Source organism: Podarcis gaigeae (assembly GCF_964106915.1).
Source record: "Podarcis gaigeae genome assembly, chromosome: 2".
NCBI lineage: Eukaryota > Metazoa > Chordata > Lepidosauria > Squamata > Lacertidae > Podarcis > Podarcis gaigeae.
Window position 1 is genome coordinate 74,879,081 of NC_139679.1, and position 25,585 is coordinate 74,904,665.

The 25,585-nt window shown below is 45.4% G+C and overlaps 1 protein-coding gene and 1 long non-coding RNA gene across 5 annotated transcripts; one reads left to right on the forward strand and one right to left on the reverse strand.

Moving 5' to 3' along the window:
* The first annotated feature begins 9 nt into the window (after nucleotides 1–9).
* On the forward strand, nucleotides 10–25,367 carry PARP3 (poly(ADP-ribose) polymerase family member 3). 3 transcript variants are annotated; one of them, XM_083726601.1, is made up of 11 exons: nucleotides 10–853; nucleotides 10,143–10,402; nucleotides 11,181–11,306; nucleotides 16,760–16,954; nucleotides 18,778–18,913; nucleotides 19,603–19,829; nucleotides 21,483–21,650; nucleotides 21,861–21,947; nucleotides 23,272–23,449; nucleotides 24,596–24,742; nucleotides 24,851–25,367. In XM_083726601.1, the coding sequence occupies exons 2-11, from the start codon at nucleotides 10,202–10,204 to the stop codon at nucleotides 25,018–25,020; spliced, it is 1,635 nt and encodes a 544-aa protein (XP_083582727.1). In that variant the 5' UTR covers nucleotides 10–853; nucleotides 10,143–10,201; the 3' UTR covers nucleotides 25,021–25,367. The 3 variants fall into 3 exon arrangements, with proteins under 3 accessions (XP_083582727.1, XP_083582728.1, XP_083582729.1); XM_083726602.1 differs by lacking the exon at nucleotides 10–853 and adding an exon at nucleotides 1,201–1,345; XM_083726603.1 differs by lacking the exons at nucleotides 10–853; nucleotides 10,143–10,402; nucleotides 11,181–11,306 and adding an exon at nucleotides 15,708–15,917 and having other exon boundaries at nucleotides 15,971–16,954.
* On the reverse strand, nucleotides 11,374–21,476 carry LOC310838860. Of its 2 annotated transcripts, none has more exons than XR_014561177.1 (4): nucleotides 20,007–21,476; nucleotides 19,394–19,445; nucleotides 13,585–15,708; nucleotides 11,374–11,423 (listed from the first exon to the last, which is right to left on the reverse strand). It is a non-coding gene; the product is annotated as an uncharacterized lncRNA (long non-coding RNA). The 2 variants fall into 2 exon arrangements; XR_014561178.1 differs by lacking the exon at nucleotides 11,374–11,423 and having other exon boundaries at nucleotides 13,595–13,720; nucleotides 15,532–15,708.
* Nucleotides 25,368–25,585: the final 218 nt, after the last annotated feature.

The window sequence follows — 25,585 nt, forward strand, 5'->3', positions numbered from 1 at the left end:
CCGTTTGCTCAGTAGGTGGTGAACTCCGCGCTGACAGGGCGCGCGCAGCTTCTTCGTTGTGCTTCGCGCACCAATTGGGGGCGGGCTTGGAGCGGCGGCAGCGGGAGAGCAATTCAAGCGGGGACGGGTGTGCTTGCACCTTTGCATGCCCGAACTTTGGGAAGGCTTATGGCAGAAGGGGAGGGACGAGGGGTGGGAAGGCGGCGGCCCTGGGAGGCACAAAACGCCAGCTGGCGGAGTGGGTGGGGACGTGGCTTAGCCCTTGGAATTCGCGGGGGGGGGGACCACAGAGCTATTCAAAGCCGGGGGAGCGAAGAGACCGCAGATTGCCCATGCAGTTTGCTAGTTTGCACGGGATGACATGAATCAAGAATTTCCCCTTCTGGGTGTCCTTGTTTTCAGGAACACGCACAACCCTCAATAATCCCTGGTGCTCTTATATCTGTTCATTCATGCATGGGAGTTTTTTTGGTGCCCAAACAAGTGAGTGGATGCAGAAGAAGTTGCTTGCTCTCTTCTGCGCCCCTATTGCGGGCCTGCCTGATCCGGCTGTTCTAGCACGCGTTGATGGACAGCTCGGCGTGCAGCCGGGCTCTGCTGCTCAGCCCCTTCCTTGACTCTGCGCTGGGCTGGCTCCTTCCCCGGGAGGCGTGTTGCTGCAGCCGCTGATCGAAGGCTGAGGTCACTAGGGGGGAGGAGGGGACGGCAAGCGAGGAAGAGGGAAAGCCCAAGCGGCAGATCTCGCCCTCCGACTTGCCCAAACTTGCCCTGCCACTTTGCCTGACTTCTTTCTGCCGGCCCTCCGCGTCTAGGAGGACCACCGGGCTACGAAGAGCCGGTGCACCACCCACCGGTGAGTTTTGCTACTCTGGGCAGGCGGGAGGTGGGGTGGGGTTTGAGAAGTAAATAAATAGCTGGGTGGCGGCCCTTTATCTTATTTGTCTCTGGTTCGTTCCCAAAGCGACAGTCCGGGAACGTGGACAGAATCCGTAGCTGTCTATACCGGATCTGATTTCTTCGAATTAGAGAGAGGTGCTGGAGACGTCCCCAAACAACGTAGAGCCTCTGTATCTTGATAACGGGGTACTGCGGATTCCTTTTAATCCGGGCTGGAACCTCCGCTGTAGTTGCGCCCTCGCTGGCGCTGATCCTAAGCGAGTACTTGACAGGACTGTGCGCTTTTTGCTTTGACGCTCCTCCGCAAGTTAATGGGTCGCTACCCACTTTTTAAAGGGGCAAATCCCCACATAGCATCCTTTGAGTGTAAACACCTATCTGGTAAATTGGGGGAAGTGCTGATTCTTGCCACCTTCGTCTTGAGGAAGAAGGGCAGGAGAGAAATACAGTAAATAAATTATTTCCCCTTCCTCCCCACACACACTATGTTCCACATTATTAATACAGATGTACAGTATTGGTGGGCCAGCAAAAATTCTTGCATGGCTTGAAACGTTTGGCAAAATTATTTGCAAGTCTTCCAAAAGTTGTGCAGTTCGGAGACAACCTGTGAAAGCAGCCAGTGGCCTGCCCATCTGTAGTATGATGCCAATATGGGCTCTTAATTGCCCCACCCCATCCCCCCAAAAAGCCCATTTGCGCTTTTCATTTGTGCATCAAGAGTGCATACTTTCCATCATCAGAGTATGTATGCTATACATTTTGCATACAGCAGGCTATGGATGATTGCTTACATGACTCAGAAGGTTTTTTCTCTCTGGTAAGATTTGATTTTTTGTTTTTTAAATATTTGCTTTGTGTGGTTTGGCTTGCTTGTTTGAGTATGCTATTTATTCAGCAAGCTCCTTTCTGGACCAGAACTGTTGAGCTTGCTGTATGCTGTCAGCTGAGTGGGGTACCCCAGCCAGATGGGCGGGGTATAAATAGTAAAAATTATTATTATTGTGTAGACTGGTTTTACAGAGTCGGGAGGTGCAGATAACAAAACAACCCTGTTATGATGCAGCTATTTCTCCCAATTTTAAGATGTTAAACAATACTAAAGAACAGGATTTTCTACTAGATTTGCACTAAATTCCTCAGTTCAAGGTGCAAACCTCTTCTTAATCCAAGCAGGAGGAGGCTACTAGCATGAAGGCAAAGGAAGTTGCCTCTGCCTCTTCATTAATATAGGTAGCAAAGCATAGAGGCAAGTCCAGTGATCCTGAAAGATAAGAACATTTGCATAATATTGATCTGTCTACTTCTGTTATTTGGTATCTCTATCGGTTTTGTAGTGAAACTAGTGAATGTACACATGGTTGAGTCCTAGCAGACTGTCTCCCGGAACACAGTATGTAGATAGGCAGAGCCCAGGAGCACTGGCAGACTTTGAGCTGCTTATTACTCAAATAATTTTGTTCTGAGTTCAAAGAGCACTGGTGCATCTAGACTCTAGAGGACTGCTTGCTGGATATCATACATTCATCTGTTGTTAGCAGGTCTTATATTTCTGCCTCCAACCATGCTACATAGCAATGATGTTACATTTCAAAACCTTGCATCACTGTACCTGGCTTTTAGAAAACTTGTTTGTTTATTCCCCCGTCTTGTGGCTAAGCTCCCCACAGACCAATTGATGAGGGTCTGGGCAGACCATTTATGTTTTTCCTAACTGTTGTAGCAATTGTGATGTGCTGTGTTAGAAGCTATGTGGCTGTTTTTATTATTGTTGCATTTTATTGTATTACAATTTGAATTTTGTAGAATTCAAATTGTAACATAATAAAACGTAAGAAATAAAAAAGCTGCCAAAACACAGTTAAAAATCAATGTGAATATTTAGTGAGGTAGACGTGTTGTTTCTCTCATCATTAGCCACCAATTCATAGATGCTCCATAGACCACCTGACTGAAGCCCATGGACCATAGTTTGGGAATTCCTCACTTGGTCCCTGCGCATGCTTTTTTGATGCCATCTGATCCCGTCCACCATCTCACCTGCTATTCTCTCTCACCTCCACCAGATAATCAGTCTGTTTCTCGGACTCCTTCCTCTGCTGTGTTCAAGCATTATCTCACCTGTTCTCAAACAGCATCCATTGGTTCACCTTTCCTCTCCAAGTCTTACCTTCTGGCTATAATGCTTGCAAAATCCTTTATATTGTATGCAAGTATACTGTTTCTAAGGCCTAGAAAAGACAGTTTCCTCTTGTGCAATAAAGCTGTGACTTGTTAGTGAAAGCTGTGCACTGTTATTGAAATAGCATGAACATAACCGTGCACTTTCAGTTGTGACTCATTAGGAAAATATTCTGCTGCCATTGACTGCCAGTCAGCTGTATGCAAGTTAAAAGTTGGCTCCTTGCCTGTTCCTGGCATTGGATTAGCAAATCAGAATTTAAAACGCTTGGAGTAGCTGACAAACCTACAGGTGATGGGAAGCATAATAAGGTCCAGCCAAAGGTTCCAGATTTCCCAAGGCTGATTTGATTACAGATTGATACAGTTAAAAACCTAAAAGGAAGATCTGCTGTCAAAGGAATAAAGGTCTGAACTAACAGGGTGATTGGGGTGATTAGGAAGGAGAGGGCTTGGGGCTGAGTCAGCTATGAAACCGGCATTTGGCTCTGATAGTTGTTGTATGGCTGTTTGCCTAGGGTGTGGGCCTGTGGGCCTAGGACTAAAGACAACATGTTCATCTCTGTGGCACAGTGGGTCAGTGCACCTGGCTGTTAACCCAAAGGTTTGCACTTCCCTCCACAGGGTTAGATTAGAGTGCTGCTGCTGTTTCATACGTAATCAAATTGCATGTTGAGCTTGTACATTTACATAATATTCTATGGCTGTGCACACACCATACATTTGAAGCGCGCACACACCCCACACAGAGAATCCTGGGAACTGTAGTTTATCACTCACAGAGCTACAATTCCCAGAGCTATGGTTCCCAGGATATTTTTTTTGGGGGGGGGGGTGAATGAATTCCTATGCCCCACAAATAACCCAGAGATGCATTTTAAATAAAAGAGCACATTCTACTCATGCAAAAATGCACTGATTCCTGGACCGTTCGCGGGCCAGATTTAGAAGGCAGTTGGGCCGGATCTGGCCCCCAGGCCTTAGTTTGCCTACCATGGCCTATATCTATATGCAGCCTTTGCTAGATCTGAGCAGAGTGCACAGCCACACTCAGAATTCTGATATGTGGGAATGTCTTTTTTTTAAAATATATAAATATTTATTAAGATTTTTATAAGAGAAAAGCATAAATAACAAACAACATTGCTTATATCATACACAAAATTTCATAACTTGTTTGGACTTCCTCACGTCTCCTGCTCCCACTTACATTGTTAAAAAGTTTTTTCAAGCAAATTATCATCTTGTTTACAATCTTATATCCACTCGTTTAAATATAATCTAATAGTTCTCCCAATCTAGTTTAGTAGTGGCCAATTATTTATGATCAAGCATCCTTCTTAACATTCAATCAAATTACAATATTTTTGTAAATAAGTTTTAAATTTCTTCCAATCTTCTTCCATCCTTTCTTCTCCCAGGTCTCGGATTCTGCCGGTCATCTCTGCCAGTTGCATATAGTCTATCAGCTGCATCTGCCATTCTTCCAGTGTGGGTAGATCTTGAGTCTTCCAATTCTTGGCAATGAGTATCCTTGCTGCTGTTGTTGCATACATAAAAAATGTTCGGTCCTTCTTTAGCACCCTCTGGCCGACAATACCCAGGAGGAAGGCCTCTGGTTTCTTAGTGAAGGTATACTTAAATACCTTTTTCAACTCATTATATATCATTTCCCAGAAGGCCTTCACTTTAGGGCAAGTCCACCAGAGGTGAAAGAATGTTCCTTCATTTTCTTTACATTTCCAACATTTATTATCAGACGAATGGTGTATTTTGGCAAGTTTAACTGGGGTCATGTACCATCTGTATATCATTTTCATTACATTTTCCTTCAAAGCATTACATGCAGTGAAGTTCAGCCCAGTGGTCCACAACCTTTCCCAGTCCTCAAACATAATGTTATGCCCAATATCCTTCCAAATCCAACACATCAGTGTCTTCAAGAAGTAGCCAGTCTTTTAGCCAGCAGAAAGCTGCGGCTTCATAGTACAGTTTTAAGTCTGGCAGGGCAAAGCCCCCTCTTTCTTTCGCATCAGTTAATATCTTAAACTTAATTCTGGGCTTTTTGCCCTGCCAGACAAATTTAGAGATATCTCTCTGCCACTTCCGGAAACACTCCGTCTTGTCCACAATTTGCAATGTTTGAAACAAAAACAACATCTTTGGCAATACATTCATCTTAATAGCAGCAATTCGGCCTAACAAAGAAAGCTTCAATTTTGACCAACTGTCCAAGTCTCTCTTGAATTCAGAGCAACATTTTTCATAATTATCCTTAAATAGACTCAAATTTTTTGCTGTTATGTTTACCCCTAGGTACTTTACTTTTTTAACCACAGTTAGTTCTGTTTCTCTCTGAAACCGTTCTGACTCTGTATCTGTCAAGTTTTTCCCCAACACCTTGGTTTTCTGTTTATTTAATTTGAATCCCGCCACCCGACCAAAGTCTTGAATCAGTTGTAATACTCTTTTTGTACTAGATTCTGGCTCCTGCAAAGTCAAGACTAGGTCATCTGCAAAAGCTTTAAGTTTATATTGTTTCGCTCCGACCTGAATCCCTTGCACCAACCGGTCCCCTCTAATCCTATTCAAGAGCACCTCCAGAACCGAAATAAATAACAGAGGGGAAATCGGGCAGCCTTGTCGTGTACCTTTTTCAATTTTAAACTCTTCTGTAACCACATTGTTAACTATCAGTTTTGCCTTCTGTTCTGAGTATATTGCATCAATCCCATTCTCAAAACCCCGTCCCACTCCCATTTCTTTTAAATTTCCCTTCATAAATTTCCAAGAGATATTATCAAAGGCCTTCTCCGCATCTATAAAAATTAACACTGCTTTTGTATTTATGTTTGTCTGCAAAAGTTCCAAAATGTCAATGATGTTCCTTGTGTTGGCAAACATATGTCTACCTGGGAGAAAGCCTGCCTGATCTTTATGAATTACTTCGTTTAGAACTCTTTTAAGTCTGCTTGCCAAAATATCTGCGAATATTTTGTAATCCACATTTAAAAGGGAGATGGGACGATAGTTCTTGAGTTGTGTCTTCTCAATTTCCGATTTTGGTATCAATGTGATGAAAGCTTCCTTCCACGATTCCGGCGCCTTCTTTCCCTCCATAATTTCGTTACTGACCTCCATCAATGGTTGTATCAAATAATCTTTTAATGTCTTATAATACTTGGAGGGCAGGCCGTCTGGCCCTGGAGATTTGCCCAATTTCATGTTCTGAATGGCTTGTTCAATCTCTTGTCGTGTTATTTTGCTGTTCAGGAGTGATCTATTTTCTTGTGAAAGTTTTTTAAGTCCATTTTTTTCCAAAAATTGTTTAATCTCAGCCTCATTCTGCGGCCCTTGAGTATATAGTTTTTTGAAATATTTCTGAAAACACTTTCTAATCTCCACGGGGTTCTGAATGTTTCTTCCTTCAATTTCCAAATTTGTGACTACATTTAACTTTTGTCTCTTCTTCAACTGCCAAGCCAGCAGTTTCCCACATTTATTTGCTGATTCGAAAGTTTTTTGTCTCATTAATTTGATCTTCCATTCTATTTCCTGGTTCATCAGTTTAGAATATTGTGCCTGATGGAGTTTAATTTCTCTCAGAATCAGCTGTGACTTCGGATTCGATCTTAACTTCTTCTCAAACTCTTTAATTTTCTCCAAGATCTTGTCTTTCCTCTCATTTTGTGTTCTTTTTTTAACAGCATTCTGTTGTATCAAGAACCCCCTCATCACGGCCTTGCTTGCGTCCCAAATGATTCTTTTTTCCACCGTAGTGCTCATGTTTATCTCAAAATAGTCCTTCAAAACTTTTTGGGCCTTCTTGATAATCTCCTGGTCTCTAAACAAATTGTCATTCAATTTCCATCTAAAGGAACCGGTTGGTAGAAGTGTCATGTCCATTTTCAGTACATTATGGTCGGAGCAGGTCTTTGGGCAGATTTCCACTTTCCTGACCTTGGGTGCCAGACCTCTAGTTATCCATATTTGGTCGATTCTTGTCCAAGTCAGCTGGGCTTCAGAGAAGAATGTTCCTTCTTTTCCCAAGGGGTTCTTCGTTCTCCAAATGTCAATCCAGTCCATATTGTCTGTCATTTCAAAAAAGGTCTTTGGTAGTCTGCCATCTTTCGTAACATTTTGGCTTTGTGACTTATCCATGTAAGTTGATACGACTCCATTCATGTCTCCCATCATAATGATGTTGTCATAGTCCAGATACTCCAGCATAGTCTCATGCAACTTCTTATAAAATTCCGATTTTCCTTCATTTGGTGCATAAATTCCTAATAGCAGAATCTTCTCTCCTTGGTGTTGTATTTTGATTGCCAAAATTCTTCCATGTTCATCTTTAAATAGAAATTTAGGTGACAGGCTCTCTTTTGCATAAATCACCACGCCTCTCTTCTTTACTGTGTCTGAGGATATAAATTCCTGACCAAGTCTTTTGTTTATTAACACTTTTCTATGGAGCCTAGTCACATGTGTTTCTTGTAGGCAAATAATGTCCAATTGTTCCTTTTTTAATATATGAAATATTTTCCTCCTTTTTTCCGGAATATTACAGCCATTTATGTTCCAACTCAACAGTTGCAGAGACATCCTGAATAAATCTGGTTATTTTTCTGGGGGTGGTACCTTGTTGGCTGGGTCTTCAGAATCCGAGGGTGTCGGTGCCTCTGGTGCTCCAGGCCCTGAAGGTAATTCAAGTCCTTTTTGAAGGTCCTCTCCGTACACGTTTAGAAATTTATCTCTATCTTCCAATGTTCTAATTTTAATCTTCTTCCCTCTGAAAGTAAAAGATAGTCCTTGAGGAAAGTCCCACCTGAAGATGATTACGTTGCTCCTCAGCAGTCTTGCTAGTTCCAAGTACTCAGATCTAAGATCCAAAAGTTGTTTAGGAATGTCCTTGTAAATTTCAATTCTTTTGTCCAAAATGACCAGTGACTTTCCGTAATGCAGGCCCAGGATCTTGTCCCTTTCCTCCTTTGATCTCAATGTTATCAAACAGTCTCTGGGTTTGTCTTTCTTTGTAAGTCTTCCAAGCCTGAAAGCTGATACAATTTTAAAGTCTTTTTCTTCTAAGTTCCAGAACTTGGAAAAAATTTTGGTCAGAAACTCAGCTAAGTTGTCTTCTTCCACTTCTGGGACCGACCTTATCCTTAAATTAGTCTCCCTGTTCCGTAATTCAATCATAGAAAGGTAGGTCTGGTGTTCTCCTACTTGTTTACTGAGTGGTCTCACCTCTTTTTCTAGCTTTCCAAGTCTTTGGCTGGTATCTTCAGCCAATTTCCGATTTTCACCTGTAGCCTCCTTCAATTCTCCAATTGCTTGTGCATTCTGTGCCACTTGTCCAGTTAATCTATTTAGACATTCTGTGTTTTGATCGATTTTAAATGTTTGCTCATCAGCTTTTTTATCCAAGGATTCAACTCTCTTGTCCAAAGATTCCAATTTTTCATAGATTTTCTCTAAGATAGAAACAGTTGTTCCAGAGGCCATATCTTCCAATTGTAATTCCTCAGTTTCTCCTTCTCCTGCCCTTGGCAGGGATGCAGCTTCTTCCTCAGAAAGTAAAATAGGCACAGACGATCTACGTGGCTGTAAGGCTGTGGCTAAGGTTGTTTGTCTAGTTCTTACTCTATGTTCCTTTTCTTTGGGCTCCTTTTCTCTAGGCTCCTTTTTCTTGCACCACTCATTCCAAAGTTATCTAAAAGTCAAGGTCAGGCTGAGTTGTTTCCCATGAGAAAGAGACGGCCCAGATGGTAACAGTCAAACAGGAGGCCGGGAAAGAGAAAGTAAAACAATGCCACTGCTGTAAATTCCAAAACCTCTAGGGGGAGCTTTAAAAGTCTTTCGGGAAGAGATCAATTCCAATAAAGTTCATAAAATCAAAATTAATGTCCAGGGACCTTCAAGTAGTAAATTTTAGCAGAGTTGGTATTAAATAAACACAATGTCTCAAATAGTGCTTGCTGGTATTCCAAATGATGCCTCAAAGTAGCAATTCCAGACCCCTCAGATTGTTTCCAAGTTTAAATTCAAAGTATCCAAATCTGCAGGCTGACTGCCACAGTTACTCAGGCAGTTCCAGCACCTGGGTTTTTAACTTAAGTTGTAATTCCAATAGAAGAAGATGTCACAGTCCAAATTAGAAACGCAAAAATCCAATGCTTACAGTCCTATTCTGCTTCAAAGGAGGTCCAGTGGGTGCTCAGATCCATTAGGTTAAAAGTTCACTCTCTGCCTCCACTCCTCCTGCTCTTTGCTTTGAAGTTCAGTAGCAGCGGAAGACGGACTTCCTTTTTTTCGTCAATCCGCTTTCAGCCAAATTCCGTTGCTTTTTAAAACTTTAAAGTTTTTGAAAGTCCTTATTACTCACGGATTGTTGCTTTCCGTAACGTAGACTCCAGGAAGAAAGGTCAGCGCTCACCGGCAACAGCTTCGCGGCTTCACTCCGTTGACTGCGGAGCGACCCTCAGTGCCGCTACCCCCTCCGCGATCCGGAGCCCCTTACGGGGTTCCTTCAACGTTTTGGGGGCAGCTCCTGGCGCCCGCCGGGTCCAAGACCGCAGGCTTCTGCCGCCTGCGGTTTTCCGATGTGGGTCTCCGCTTCGCCGTAGCGGACAACCCGTTTCAACGGAGCTTCCCTCTCCTGGCTAGAGGAGAGGGCCGCCTCCGGAAGTCCTGATATGTGGGAATGTCATCCAAATCTGGCAGGAAAGAAAAGCAGAAGTCTTTGGAGCTACATTATGCTAGCAGGAGCACACATTGGGGTCTTGGCTGTTGTAATACCCAGCGGTGTGCTGTTGCTGCTAAGTTAGTCTTTCGGAAAGTCTGTGTTTTGCCAGAGTTTTATAGAAGAGCCTGATCAGTCGGCAGAAAGGAACTACTCCAGTATTCCTTTATAAAATTTATTTAATGGTAGTGCTTGAAGTAGACAAGTCCTCTCCCTGTTCTCACTTAAACGAAATCACAGAGAAGGTCAGTGTGAGTCATTTAGGGACTGGTATTTCTAGTGACCACCTGAGTCAAGAATTAACTTGCCTCCCTTTTTTTTGCAGTTGAATAAGAGCAGCAGCCTGACTCCTTTGGGAAACAGGGTAAGGCTCTGAAGGGAACGATGCCGCCAAAGCGCAAGGCCCCTGCCCAAACCAGGGCAGCAGTCAAGGGCAAGAAAGTGAAACAGGAGCTGGAGCTAAAGGCTGAACCTGAAGAAGACAGTTTCCGCTCCACTGTGGAGGCACTGAAGGCAGCTCCCAAAGAGAAGCTCAAGGCCAAAATTGATTCTGCCTGTCAGCTGAGCGACGTTGATAGCGCCAAGGTGAGAGCAAAGCTCTGGCTGAAGTGTTCCCTGTGTCCGGTATCCATTAGGGGGTGGGGAAGGGGTCATTCCCACTTTCACCTGGCCCTGCAATGGGATAGTGTAGCATAATGGGAGTCCTCCTGTCTCTTGTGGGCACCTGTGGTGGGGCAGTGAAGGTCAAAGTACACACTGAATCTTGAGGCATCTCTCTTTCCCTGAAGCTTTTCTTTGCCTTCCTTTAGCAGGGCATCCAGGGCTGCATGTCCCAAGTCAGGCATAGGCAAACTCGGCCCTCCAGATGTTTTGGGACTGCAATTCCCATCATCCCTGACCACTGGTCCTGCTAGCTAGCGGTCATGAGAGTTGTAGGCCAAAAACATCTGGAGGGCCAAGTTTGCCTATGCCTGTCCCAAGTAGAGGAGGGGGGAAATTAATGGAACCAAAAATTGTCGTCGCCCCGTCCCGCCCCATCCCGCCAGAGCCTTATTAGGATTGGACAGTGTTCTGTCCTTCAGGACTCCTTCTGCCCATTTGTCTGCTGCATAGATCTTTTAGCAAAAACTACTAATCAAGGTGAGGATGCCATTGGGAGAGTCCAGCCAGAATTTATCCTCTTGGATTCCAGCCTAGACTTTGTTATAGCACTTGGTATTTGTTAGTTCTTGCAATACTCTTTAAGTGCTGGGCTCTGATTGTACTCCCATTTTGCCAGATGTCAATCACAGGCTGGAATTTAGCCACACAGAGGTTGCTGTGGGTGTCTTAGGGGCATTCATGTTGCCTTTTACGATTTTAGATTCATGAGGACTACGACTGCATGCTGAACCAGACCAACATTGGCCACAATAACAACAAGTTCTACATCATCCAACTCATAGAACAGAATGGGACGTACAGCTGTTGGAACCGCTGGGGCCGTGTGGTGAGTAGCTTGCCCTCAAGATGGCCCCTGCAGTTGTTCTTTTCTCAAAAATCTGTGTGGGTGGGGGTCTCTAAGACTGACACAATTATATACAGCTGTGGATAGTGATGCCTAGCACTGGAATAAAGGGAGAAAGATAGCCCAGACCTTAGCCAATTTAAAAGAAAGCTTTAACTCTTCCAGCAATGTTTCCTGAATGACAGTTTGCAGAGCCATAACACGTCCAGACCCTGTGCTTGCTATTAGTGTTCCTAGCCATATTTATTGCTTAATATTCCCCAGGTTGGTTAAAAGATGCGAGGTGGTGGGCCTAGCATTAAGAAAGTCTGGAAAATACCATTCCTCATTGACCATTGAGACACAGGAGAAAGTGAGTCAAGAAAGTCAAATGAGCAGGAGTTCACATACATGACACCTAAGTGTTGGGGCCTCTGGGCACCATTTAAGTGGTACAAGATTCCCTGGGGTTAAGTGGCTATGAAGCTGAGATCATCCAGTTCTTATGCTGAAGCAGGCTGACTACTGCTGCTGCCATAAAACTATTTACAAGGTTGTAAACACCTTTAGCCTGGTAATGTGGATTCTCACTTCGCTTAGCCTAGAGCTGTTGGTATATCAGGCACAGTGTTTCAGCAGACTTGTCACAGATAATGGTTTCACAAAATAATTGTCTTGGAGCAGTGTGTTACCACTTCAGGGTAATAGGTAGGATGGCCACAGTGTGCAGCTCTCTTGGTCTGCGGCTTCTGAGCATTTGCGATTGGGGGGAGGAAATAAGCCTCTTTCCAATAGTAATAAAGTCCCGTGTTTCAGACCTTTGGTCTAATCCAGGTACGCTCTTCTAAAATGACTCCCTGTTAACTCTTGAGCCTGGAGTAGCCAAACAGGGTGCCCTCCAGATGCTGTTAAGACTACAACTCCCATCAGCCCCAGCAAGTGTGGCCCAAAGGTCAGAGATCATGGAAGCTGTAGCATAGGAGCATCTTGAGGACACCATGCTTTGGGCTAATGGCACTGCCACACATTTCTCCCTTTCATTTGCCCTGCTTTCTTAATATTGCAAAACATTTTAAATTAACAAGGCAAAACACCATGGGCGCAGCCAGATTTATGTTTCGGGGGGCAGAATTGAGCTACCTGTGTTGCGATTGGTCAGTTAAGTATTTTTATTTACTTACTTGATTTGAGGGGCAGCTGTCCTCTGACTATGCCCTTGTGGAACACAGAACAGCAACAGTCACTAGATGTCAGAGGTGACCTGCAAGCCTGACTAGGCCCAGGGGGGCGTTTTAACCCAAACTGTGAAGAGGCAAAAGCCTTACTGCGAAGGAACGACTGGGAGCTTAAGCACACTTCCCATCCAGAGCTCGCTGGTGCAGCTCCTGGTACTCTCGGCTCAGAGCTTTCAGAGTCATCCCCCTGAAGTCTGTTTTGCAAGCTGTTTGCATTTAATCTAGCAAGAGGCCAGTGACCTTGGACAATCAACGCAAGGCAATTGTTGTTTGCTTCTTCCGGACCTGTGTTGCAATGGCAAAATTGCACAAGTTCATTCTTCAGTTATCTATTAAAATTAGATATGAGCTTGCAGTAAACTAATCGATACACAGAACATTGAGACAATGTGCTCTTGAGAAAGAAATGTTTACATCTTATGTTGATCAGGTTGTTGTTGTTAAATTGCAACGTAATTCAGCAGTTGAAATTTCCTAACAGCCGTGGGTGCAATCCCACACACGTCTTTTCAGAAGTCCCTTTGGATCGAGTGGGTCTTTAGTGGGTGTCTGACTGCAGCCTTAATTAATTTTCTCAGTAGAACTCCTAGGACGTGTCCCGGTTCCTAGGACATGTCCCAGTTCCCCAAGCTGGAATTTTGTAACCAGGGCAATAGTGTTTCTTGAAGCTATAGGCAGAGATGGGAGACCCCAGAGTGTCTAGGTTTGCTAAACTGCAGCTCCTGTCATCCCTGACAACCTATTGGGAGTTGGGATCCAGCATTTTCTGCTGTGGGGGGATCTCTCTTAAGGAACATTGGGTGGTATTCTACTAAGAGAGACTTGATCCCTTGAGATTAATGAACGTGACTAAGTTAGGACCATTAATTTCAAGACGTCTCCTCTGAGTAAAACTTTCAGCTGTGTGTCCAGCTTAAAGCAACCTTTTATTGTAACCTGTGAGGCAGACATAAATGCAAGCTGATTAAGTTTGTCTTCACCTGATGTGCCCCCTTGGGTGAAACCCTCTTTATGTCAGGCCTTTAGACCCAAGTTTATTTGCCTACCTGACCGTTGAGGTTGTGGGTGGCTAGGATTGTTCTCTCCCAGTTGTCTTTTCCTCCTCCAAGGCTCAGGTTTCAAAAGGCTTTTATTCCTGGAATTAGGTTGTCATAACTTGGCAGGGACTCTGTGCTTGAGAACCTGGAGTGGGAGCTGTACTGAGTCATCCATCAGAATAGGCTCTTTGCCACCACCCTTTTGCTAATTTTCACCACATGTTGTCCTCCCCTCTTGCTTTGTTTGCATACCACATACACTCTACAGTGACTGCCACATAAGAGACACACACACACACACACCCCGCCGCCGCCATCCTTGGGCTTTTAGGCGGAAACACAAAACATACTTCTCTGGAAACCAAGGTAAGGAGCTGAAGTTATTAGTTAGCTTTCTCTTATTCCAGAGGCTAATGGCTCTGATAGGCCCATTGCAGTTCTTCAGAGAACACAAATACATGTCTGTGTATTCCAGAGTGGTCCCTCTATGCTCTAGCTGAGGTGGTGGGGAAGGAAAAAGATGTTAGGTAAAATCGCTATAAGTTGATGCTAGGAAGAAATCTCATGGCTGCTGTCAAGGAGCATCCAAGCCAAAAGAAACCCCTTTTGAATTAATTCGGCATAAATAAAGATGGCAAACAGAAACTAACAATAGCTTTAACTTTCCATACTCGCTGTAGCTGACATTATAGTAGCATGGCTGCAACCTTCTCCATGAGGAGCAGATGAACAAACCAGCTAACCTAGTCGCTCCTGTGGTTTTAGCAGTTGCCGATAAGAGCAATTAGATGCATTTTCCCCCCATGCTATTTTTATAGTCTATCTACGTAAGGCTTATACAAAGTGCTTCCCTACTTTAGCTTAAGACCAATAAAGGAATTCCTTTTGCTCCATCCTAATTCATTGGCAGTGCCCCAGTCAATCTCAGTGCTTTCAGCTCAGCTTCTTTTGTCCCTGAAATCTGGATTCTCTGCGACTGTGACTTTTTCCTGTTTCCTAGCTCTCCCATCTCTCTCTGCTTGTTTGCCAGCATCATTTATATGTATGATTCATCATTCCAGCCTCCTAGTCAATCAGAAGGACAGTAGAAGCCAACTCCAGACACAGGCACACTGTAAATTTAGGTTTGCGCAATGAAAGTGGATTCAAGTGCTCAGGTGCAACAAAACCACTTTTTAAACAACATAAATACAGATATAGTTATATAGATGTCTTTTGCAGTTAGGAAAGTGACAGGGAAATGCACTATAAAGTGTTGGATAAAAACAGATGGACAGGCAGGCATATGACTTCCCTGTAAACAGATAAGGATGGATGCTCATTGTCATATAATCTTCCTGCAAACAAATCAGAAGGATTTGTTTGCAAGCAAATTGAGATGAATGCTCAATGAACAGGTTGTCTGGAGGAGTCCACAGTTTTGCTAAGTTACTCTCCCCCCCCCCCACACACTCACACATGGACATGGTAACTAAGCTTCATTCCACCCCCAGGTTAGTTTCCTGTGCTGACCTGTTGCACCTTCTACGACCTTTTGAGTCCCCTGGCCAGAACTGCCTCCATAAACAGATGACAAAGGTAAAGGTAAAGGGACCCCTGACCATTAGGTCCAGTCGTGACCGACTCTGGGGTTGCGGCGCTCATCTCGCTTTATTGGCCGAGGGAGCTGGCGTACAGCTTCCGGGTCATGTGGCCAGCATGACTAAGCTGCTTCTGGTGAACCAGAGCAGCGCACGGAAATGCCATTTGGGAGCTCACCCCGTCACAGGGATTCGAACTGCCGAACTTCTGATCGGCAAGTCCTAGGCTCTGTGGTTTAACCCACAGCGCCACCCGCGTCCCTTGTAAACAGATGACAAGCATTCTATAAAAACTAATACAAAATTTCCTTTACAGTAGGGAAAAAATGCGTATAAAATATTTAAAGAGGAACAATATGTACAGCTGTTTACATACCCATGCTAAAAACCTGAAAGCCAAGTTGATTAGAGGACCTGGTGCAAGAAGAATATATGTCTCTAGGAGGTGTATCCCAAACCTTGCAGAACAGTGCAAATTAGTAGGATAATTTTATCATCATATGCCTTTGCTTTTGTTGGAGAGAGATTCCAATATTTAGGAACAGATGCTGATCTCAGAAAATTCCAGGCAAAATGAGAAAGGGAGAAGGAGTGGGGAGAGAAAAAAGAAATACAGAATTAGGCACATGTTATTAGCTACTTCACTAAAACTTTTATGAGAATCTTGAGGTGCTGTAAGAAATAGAGGTAACAGGAAAAATAGAGAATGATTTTATCTACTCTGCAAGTCTCTTGCAGTGCACCAGGGTAATCATAAACAATGTCTACTCAGGAGTAAGTCCCAATGAGTTCAGTAGGGCTTGCACCTAGGTAAGTGGCTAGAAGATGGCCGCCTGAAATGCTAAAATGGCTCTTGGGCAGTATTTTTCTCTTTTTCTTTTTGTAAAAGCATCTCTGAGACACCCAGGTGATAAATCTGTGTGCCCCCAGACTCCAGCTGCTAATGACCTAAATTGAGTTTCCACTCTGGAGGCACTTTATATTTATTACAATTCATCGTTGCTCAGACATCAAGAGAAGCCACTCCTGGATTATTTTCACCTTTCTAAAATATGCTGCACTTACAGAAGGTGGGGGAGGGGGGGAGGATTAAACACCCTAAGACCGGGAGCAAAGAATGCAAATGGGACTAAGTGGGCAAGGAAATCTACCTCCACTTCAAAGTGGAGATTAAGGACTTCAGGGAACCGTTGTGTACAACAGAGAAGCCTGCACCAGAGACTCATTGTGTGTTCAGTTGGCAGGCTATCTGTTTCCTCTGGGAAGGGCTGAAGCTTGGTGGAAGAACATGTATCAAAGGCTGGATTGGTGGATTGTGCTTTCCACAAAGAGGTTGTGGTCCCTTCAGAACCTACATATTCCAGCAGACAAATGTCCTTCTAAACTGTACAATTGCATACAAGGACATGTCCCCCTCTATAGGTTACCCTACTTTGTGGAAGGTATGAGTGTTCCTGCCTGTGAGGATGGCCGTGTCCTTGACCATCCTTTCCTGCCCTTCTTTCATTGTAAGACTAAGAAAGGAAGCACAAGATACGTGGGAGAAGATGCTGAAGTTTCCGTCTCTTGCTGATGTGTGTTTCCTTTCCTCTTGTTGCTTGCAGGGAGAAGTCGGGCAGTCAAAACTCAACGCCTTTCCATCCTTGGAGGCGGCCAAGAAGGATTTTGAGAAGAAATTTCGGGATAAGACCAAGAACAGCTGGGGTGACCGGGAGAACTTTGTGGCTCATGATGGCAAGTACACCTTGATTGAGGTGCAACATGCAGATGATGAAGAGGAGCAGGAGGTGACTGTGAAGGTACTGAGCCAAGGAATACACTGGGAGCAGACTGGCACACTGGGGAGAGGCATAAGTCAGTGCAAAACAGCAGGAACAAACAAAGCCTAATTGCAAACAGTCTAGACTAATACATTTAAAATTAGGTTAGTTGATTTGTTGGCTGTGCAATCCGACTTGCAAGAGAGTCCTATTGAATTGAATGCAACTTCTCTGTAAGCATACCTAAGATTGCACGGTAAATCACTATGGTAAAATAAGTAACAGATTAATCAAACTAAAAAATAGTGGTCCACTGCTTCTTTATCAGTCGTCCCAATACTTTGGCACACAGTGTCCAGAACACGCTAAGCCCAGGAGTGGGTTTACTTCTTATTCATTACTGTCCATATGGTTTTTTGGTTGTTTCAGAACATATGGTGCTGTGGACTTTTTGAAATGAAAGCACAAAGTTCAGGGAAGAGACCTGGGATAGCTCAGTTGGTAGAGAATGAGGCTGTTCATCTCAGGGTTGTGGGTTCAAGACCCAGGTTGGGCAAAAGATACCTGCATTGCAGGGGGTTGGACTAGATGACCCTCGTGGTCCCTTCCAACTCTACAATTCTTCTTTGGATGTGTCTGGGAGAATCTGGTCCCTGTCCTTTCATACCCATACACACACCATAGCTTTGGCCCAAGGACCAGTGGGAGGCCTCATTTGGAGAGCCAGATGGTTGATCCCTGAGCACTATAGCATCAGGCACCTCTTGTGGGCCGACCAGTGACTGAAGGAGTTCAGCATAGATTAAGCAACTCTGCTTGCCTGATTGAATTATCTGCCCTTTCCTCTCTCTCGCCCACTGTTCCAGGGGTTCCCCTGATGCCCACCAGACCCAGGGGTGCCGGGGGAGGGAAGGAGGGGGAAAGCCCCATTGCGCTAGTGAAAGTACTTGGGTGGGCTTCAACTGGTGGGACTACTTAGCTGAATCTGGCGCTGAGAGTGCCAGATGAGTTCTGCTGGTGTGCCTGCACAGCCCCAACCAAGTTGCCATTCTGTCTCTGCCCCACACCATTACAGTGGTGCCCCGCAAGACAAACGCCTCGCAAGACGGAAAACCCGCTAGACAAAAGGGTTTTCTGTTTTGGAGGCGCTTCGCAAAACGAATTTCCCTATGGGCTTGCTTCGCAAGACGAAAATGTCTTGCGAGTTCCTGCGGGGGTTTTTCCCTCCCCCCCCTTTTCCTAAGCCCTAAGCCGCTTATCAGCTGATCCGCTGATAAGCCGCTTATCAGCTGATCTGCTAAAAGCCGCTAAACCGCTAATAGTGCTAATCCGCTAAGCTGTCAGTGGGCTTGCTTCGCAAGAGAAAAAACCGCTATACGAAGAGCCTCACGGAATGGATTAATTTCGTCTTGCGAGACACCACTGTAGTAAGAGGCAACAATGCTGTCAGTAGCCGGGCAGAGTGCCATCACCTGGTTAAGGCTCCTGGTTGAGGCTATGTGCGATCTTCGATCACTAATCCAATCCTCACAAAGTTATCCTAGCAGCCTAATCACAGTCTATCTCCTGGTTATCAGTGATTTAGAGGACTCCTGCAGGTTTTCAAGATCTGTGTGAGTTAGAGAACATGGATAATCCCTTGTAGTGAGTGAACTGCGTCAGGGTTGGTGAAGTTAATGGAAGTCAGTTAGCATTTCCATGTGCAGGTCCATTTGCTCAAGGGTGTTTGCTTAAGTCCTGTTATTTTGAAAGGTAAAAGCTTGTGTGTCCTACTGTGAATCTAAGGGTGAAGTCCAGGCCCACTAGAAGAAGCTGAATTGTGTGTATATCCAGACCCAGGTTGGTTCTTTGCTGTTTCCAAGGTGGACAGTGTAGATGGAGTGAAGCTATCCAAGCAAAGGATACGGCCCTGCACCTTGGACAAGCCTACTCAGGAGCTGGTCTCCCTCATCTTCAGCAACGACATGTTTAAGGATGCCATGCAGACCATGAATTTAGGTAAAGGGTCAAGGGATCTTTTGGTGGTGGGTTGGGTTGTTGTTGTTGTTGTTGTTTGCTTTGCCGCAGGTGGGAGAAGCACCCAATGGCTTCAAGTTACAAGAAAAGAGAGTCCGACTAAACATTCGAAAAACTTTCTAAGAACTGTTTGGCAGCGGAACAGACTCCCATGAGAGGCGGTGGACTCTCCTTCCTTGGAGGTTTTTAAGCAGAGGTTGGATGGCCACTTGTCATGGATGCTTTAGCTGAGATTCCTGCATTCCAGGGTCTAGATGACCCTGGAGTCTCTCCCAACTCTATGATATCTCCATCTTGCCTGCTCTTGGCATCAAACATACATTATCTGTTTATTGTGGTTTGCTGGCCATTTGGCTAATAGAGAAAGCTGGTATATATAGTTGTAACAACATCAAGCTAAACCAATTAGTGAGAGAAAACTCGGTTATGGGAAGGAGGGAGAGGGAGAGAAGCTCAGGTCACCTGTACTGGTGAGATTTGATTCTTTGGTCCTTGGTCACAAATGAAGACCAACCTGGGAAGAGCAGAAAGTGGTTCAGTTATAGAGTGAAAAGTGGCATGAATTGAACTAAGTAGTGGCATTCTGATCTGGGTGGTTTCAGCTACTGATTTGTAGGATTCTTGGAAGTCCACAGATCTCTGCCAAACTTCCTCATGTCACCCTTTCCCAGATGTGAAGAAGATGCCCCTGGGGAAACTGAGCAAGCAGCAAATTGCCAAAGGCTTTGAAGCTCTGGAGGCCATTGAGACAGCACTGCAGAAGCAGCCGCCTTCTCAGAAGCAGCTGGAGGAACTCTCCTCTCGCTTCTACACCATCATCCCCCACAACTTTGGCCGGGCTCGGCCTCCACCCATCAGCACTCAGGAGGTTGTCCAAGCCAAAAAGGACATGCTGCTGGTAAGGAGCTCCGAGAACTGGGCCAATCCCCGTGCCATTAGAGCAAGAGACATCTCTTTGCTGTGGAAGGCTCTGTCAAGAGTCTTGCATGCTCAGACTGCGAGACCAAGGTCTTGCCTATGCAGCAATGAAGTATCCTCACTGACACAAAAATTCTGTACTGCTATGCTTCCTTACCTGCTCTGACAGCCACAGGTTCTGTCTGGGGCCCAAAGCTGCCCAATGACCCTGTCAAACGAGAAAAATGGTGTGTGGGTAATTGGCCAGAAATGTGTTTTAAATGTTTGAGAGGGAACTCCAGTGGCCATAGGTTCTGTTCACTCGGTCCCATGCTGTGTCTACTGCACAGTCTTTTTCTACCTGTGCTAAAAGATAGCAGAATAAATATTTTAATATTAAACATAATAATGGAAGCCTTTATAGCAGTTCAATTTGCAGTGTTTAGTAAAGGTAGAAAGGTAAATGACCCCTGTTGCTCTGTCCCAGCTACTGCAGTGTTTAGTACTATAGGAATGAGAGCTGAAACCACTACAAAAATAAAGGAACATAGGAATCTGCCTTATACTGAGTCAGACCATGAATCCATCCAGCAGCTGAGTACTGCTGACCCTGAATAACTGCAGCTCCCCGGGGTTTCCCAACCCTACCTGGAGATCAAACCAGGGACCTTCTGCATGGAAAGCAGATGTTCTACCATTAAGCCATAGCCTTGCCTGCAAACAATGGAAACACAGTAGCTGCCTTATGCGAAGTCAGACCTTTTGTCCATGTAGCTCCATGTTGTCTACACTGATTGGCAGCAGCTCCCTGAGATGGACCATCTGCATGCAGCTGTTCTGCCAACAAGCTGCAGCCTTTCAAAACTGAAGGGTATAATCTTGAGAACTAACAAAACAAAAAGGCCAATAACTTTGGTCCAGTTATGATTTTGCACTATAAGCCCTCAGTACCCAAAATGGCTGCTTAGTGGGTGCAGCCTTCAGGGTTAATAATCGCTTCCACTCTTGAGTTCAAGAGTCTCTTTCTTATTTCATTTCATTCGTTACATTTCTATGTGGCTTTTCACTCACACAATTGACAAAGCAGCTCGCAAACAATAAACAGCAATAACATAATAGAACATCGCAATTAAAACATAAATCATATAAAAATAATTAACAAATCATCATTAAAGCAATTAGAAATCATCTGTAAAACCACCACCTTCTGTAAAACACTATTAACAAAGCAACTCAAACATAGCCAAGCAGCACAACCACAAGTCATATTATAAGATTCACAAAGCACTACAGCGTTCATAATCTACAAAACAATATTAATATTAGCAAACTAACAACCAAAAACAAAGAAACACTATTGAATTCTCTCTCTCTCTCTCTCTCTCTCTCTCTCTCTCTCTCTCTCACACACACACACACACACACACCACCCCCAATAGCAATATTGAAAACATATGAAAAACCGTAACCTTCCCCCCCCTTTTTGATTTCAAGCTAGAGCACCAATGAGATTTCCCTAGCTGAAATGGGCTACCAATAGAACAGTCCTAGATATGTTTCCTTGGATGTGAGGCTCACATAGGATGACAGTGTAAGTGTCAAATGGTTCCTCCCACCACCAGTGTTTGTGAAGATTGGTTCCCTTTCCTGATAGGTCCTGGCAGATATTGAACTTGCCCAGAGTATGCAGGCCCAGAAGAAGAAGGAAGAGGAAGAAGAGGAGGAAATGAAGGTGGAAGAGGTCCCACACCCAGTGGACAAGGACTATGGGCTCTTAAAGTGCGAACTCACCCTGGTAGACCCATCATCGGAGGATTATAAGGTAGGGTGACCCTACAGGAAGCTTCCCAGTCTGGTTGCTGTGGTACTGTACTATGCACACTCCTGTGTTGGAAGCACGGGACCTCTGAAAAGTGGGGGCAGCATGCAGGGGGGAAATGTTGATTCTCTGCACTTTCCATTTTCCTCTGTCTGCCTCAGTGCTTTAATGATCACTTTCTTCCTCTGCTTCTCTCCTGCTCCCTGCAATTAGCTGATTGTAAACTACGTAGAGAAGACAGGCTGCACTTATCAGAAGCTTCAAGTCCTGAACATCTGGAAGGTGAACAGAGAGGGCGAGGTAAGGTCTACTGGCAGGGCCCCTTCCCTTCTGTTAACTGACTATGTGTACTTCTGCCAGTTGCCTGAAATTGTCTCTGTCTTTGAGCAAAACCACCCAGAGCATCTCACTTTGCAGCTGCCTTTGGCACCAGACAGAATAGACCTAGGAGCATAGCAACAAGGAAAGGCCCTGAATGGCAGTTCCTGGCTTATTCTCCTTTGGTTCCAGCAGTGCCAGGGTCCCTTGTGGAACATAGGAAGCTGCCTGAAATGGAGCCCTTTGAGCTCAGAATTCCAGCACTGGCTGGCAGTGTCTCTCCTGGGTTTTAGGCAGGGGTCTCTGTGGGACCTTTTACATGCAAAGCATGGGCTCTCCTACTGAGCCTCAGCCCTTCCCCCATTGTGCTGGTTGGCAGCCCTTGGCATCCGTCAGTCTGTATAGCAGCAGGGCCCATAATGAACCTAGCAGATGCTTTTGTGTAAAGAGCTACAACCCTCTGTTACTGGCTAGGTATCACAGCACTGCGGGTGCCAGCCAGAGCAGACCGATGCTGTCTAGAGAACTTGTATGTTGTGGGGCAGTGCCCAAATGTTGTCAGTGGTTCTGGAGGTGCTCTTGAGTTGAGAAACGGCAGCTTTGGATTCCCAAGACCCAGAGTGGCTACATGGTGGCAGAAGAAACCAGAGACCCTCTAGTCGAGCTACAACCCCAAAGGAGGATTCTTTGCCTCTTAACACAGGATTGTCACTGTAGATCAGGGATGGGGAAACTCAGGTCAGGGGGACGCGGGGGGATGGGACGTGGCTCTCCATGCCTCACTATCTGACCCCAGTTTATACGAGTGAAAATACAACCAACAACCGAAAGAGAAACGTCTTCCCCAGTGGCGTAGCGTGGGGGGTGCAGGGGGACCCGGCCGCACCGGGCGCAACATCTGGGGGTTAGGGTTAGGGGGCACAAATCCACAGGTTTGGGGGGCGCAAATCCACGGGTTAGGGGGCGCAAATTACTTGCCTTGCCCCGGGTGCTGACAACCCACGCTACGCCACTGGTCTTCCCCACTTCCTTTTTCTGTAAAGGTGTCTCCGCTGGTAGGCAGTAGGTTGGTGTTGGGAGGGAGTGGGGAAGAGGACACGTTCTCACCAGTTCATGCTCCATAGGCGCCCTGCTACACGTGGCTGACTAGTCACAGTTCAGTTTTGCAGTGTGTACAAGCCATGCTCGGTGCTCCCAACAGAAGGCTTATCTTGCTGCCCATAAGCATAAAATTGCACCCTTCACATGGAGGGAGAGCTCTGCTTGCTGAACTTCTTTTTCTATCCCCACCCCATTCTGCTAACAGGGCAACCGTTTCAAGGCTCACAGCCACCTGGAGAACAGGAGACTGCTTTGGCACGGCACCAACGTGGCTGTCATTGCAGCCATCCTGAAGAGTGGTCTACGCATCATGCCGCACTCCGGTGGGCGTGTGGGCAAGGGCCTTTACTTTGCATCGGAGAACAGTAAATCGGCAGGATACGGTGAGGCAACCAAGACTCTGTGCTCCCTTTGGGCTGCAAGGGTTGCTGCCCCTCTTGTTCTTTCCACCATTTTCTTAGTGGTTTGCTGCCTTTCTCTGCTGCTGCTGCTGCTGCTGCTGCTGCTGCTGCTGCTGCTGCTGCTGCTGCTGCTGCTGCTGCTGTTGCTTCTCTGGTCTTAATAGTGGCAGGGCAGAAGGCAGGTCCATACAGATACCCCTGGTCCATGTCGACATGCTTTTAAAAGCTGCCACTGCTACTTCGCGTATATAGATATAGATATGCTTCGCGTATATAGATATAGATATGAGAAAGGGAGGTAAAACTGAAAAGTGTGCATTTATATACCTGTATTTAACTATTTCCATTAAGTGATCCTGGCTGTGTCCCTTCTGGCGCTTTCCACAAGCACTTAGGTCTTTTGTAACCTTGTAAACTGGAAATGAACCTTAGAGGCTTCTAGCGCCAATTGGGTGAAAACCTGTTCCAGATTGGAGAATGTACACCATGGTGGTCTTTGGTTTTGCTCTAGTGGAAAGCACATCCCCTTCCAGAAGCAGGGCATCCCATTTTTTTGCCAACCCATACTAATTGGATAAGACCACCCCAGCCCACTGGAAAAAGTGCTTTTGACAGTTATGGGACAGTCCAGAACAGTATGGGATGTGGCGCAGCAGGCTGCTAGCAACTTTTATCCTGCTGAAGATCTAAAACGTGTGCATGTCTGATTGGACCAATACAGAGTATTGGTGCACTAGCCATTCCTTCCTCACAGAAGTCGGAGACATCCAAATTAGCAGCCCCAGTTTGAAAGAGCAACTTCTTTGCTTTCATCCTATGCCATTCAGGAGGATGAAACCTGTGGTTGCATTTTTGAAGAGGATATTGGCAATGCCATCTGAAAACAATACTATCCATGATGGGATCTGTCTGTCCTGTTCAGCAGAGATTATTATTATTTTTTGAAAGCTGGAATATGTTCATGATATAATCATCCTCCTACTTTCCTAATCCCACTGGATTTGTCTGCCTATGTGAAGCAGAACACAGGGAAGGATACAGTATGGTGTATGTGACTCGAGCAGGGGACCTGCTGTCCATCAGTTTAACCACTGGGACCTCTTTTTCCTTATTCCCCCCCCCCCCCAGTTGGCACCACCTCCAATAGGGTGGGGATTATGTTCCTGAACGAGGTGGCCCTTGGCAAAGAGCATCACATCACCCAGGATGACTGTTCGCTCCGCAAGCCCCCAGACGGTTATGACAGTGTCGTGGCCCGCGGCGTGACTGAGCCAGGTAAGCCTGAAGGTTGGAAAGAAACAGTTGTGATGTTTTGCAGCCTGTTAATCGTATGCTAACCTCCCTCTCGCTTTCTTTGTTTCTGGCTTGCTGTGCTATCCCCAGACCCTGCGCAGGATAAAGAGATAATCCTGGATGGGAAAAAAGTGCTGGTATCCCAAGGAAAGCCTGTTCCTATGGCTAAGTACAAGAGCTCCTGCTTCTCCCAGAGCGAGTACCTGATCTACCAGGAGAGTCAGTGCCGCATTCGCTACCTTATTCAGCTCCGCTTCTGAGGTGTTTCTTGAGCGGCTCGCCTGCTAGGCCCCGCCTATGCAGCAAGGAGGTCCTCGTCTGCCTAGCACTGAACAGGCACGTGACTGTGATATGGCAGTCCACAGTCGGACTGCCTTGGTGTAGCCAGCCATGTTTGTCAGCTCTTAGTGGTTCACTCATGAATTCTGGGGTCCCAGCTGGGCTGAGGAAAGCAGAACCACTCTCCAAGTTCGTTTTAGGACTGTGTTAGGCTCCATAATACAGATGAAAGTCTGACAAGGTGAAGACAACCAAATGCTGACAAGTGGCACCTCCTCCTTTCAGAGCACTTTAAGGGCTGTAAATAAAAGAATGTATGTTAAGCCCACCTAATGTCTTTCCTTCCCTGTTACTGTCTACCTGGGCACATAGCTAATATCCACGTATATGGCCCACCCACTGTAGAAGTCAAGTTACACAGGGAGGCTAAATGAAGAAAAGGAATCTCTGAAGGCTGTGACCGGGTTCAAACGTGGCATGCTCAGACACGAATGCAGTTACACACCACTGCACTAAGCATCCTAAACCAGGCATGGCTAAACTTGG

Bases quoted from the DNA above. Each gene is read 5' to 3' on its own strand.
- PARP3 (XM_083726601.1), top strand. From the start codon at position 10,202: ATGCCGCCAAAGCGCAAGGCCCCTGCCCAAACCAGGGCAGCAGTCAAG. The intron at 21,651-21,860 runs GTAGGGTGACCC...CCCTGCAATTAG, and splicing joins CATCATCGGAGGATTATAAG to CTGATTGTAAACTACGTAGA. The intron at 23,450-24,595 runs GTGAGGCAACCA...CCCCCCCCCCAG, and splicing joins CAGTAAATCGGCAGGATACG to TTGGCACCACCTCCAATAGG.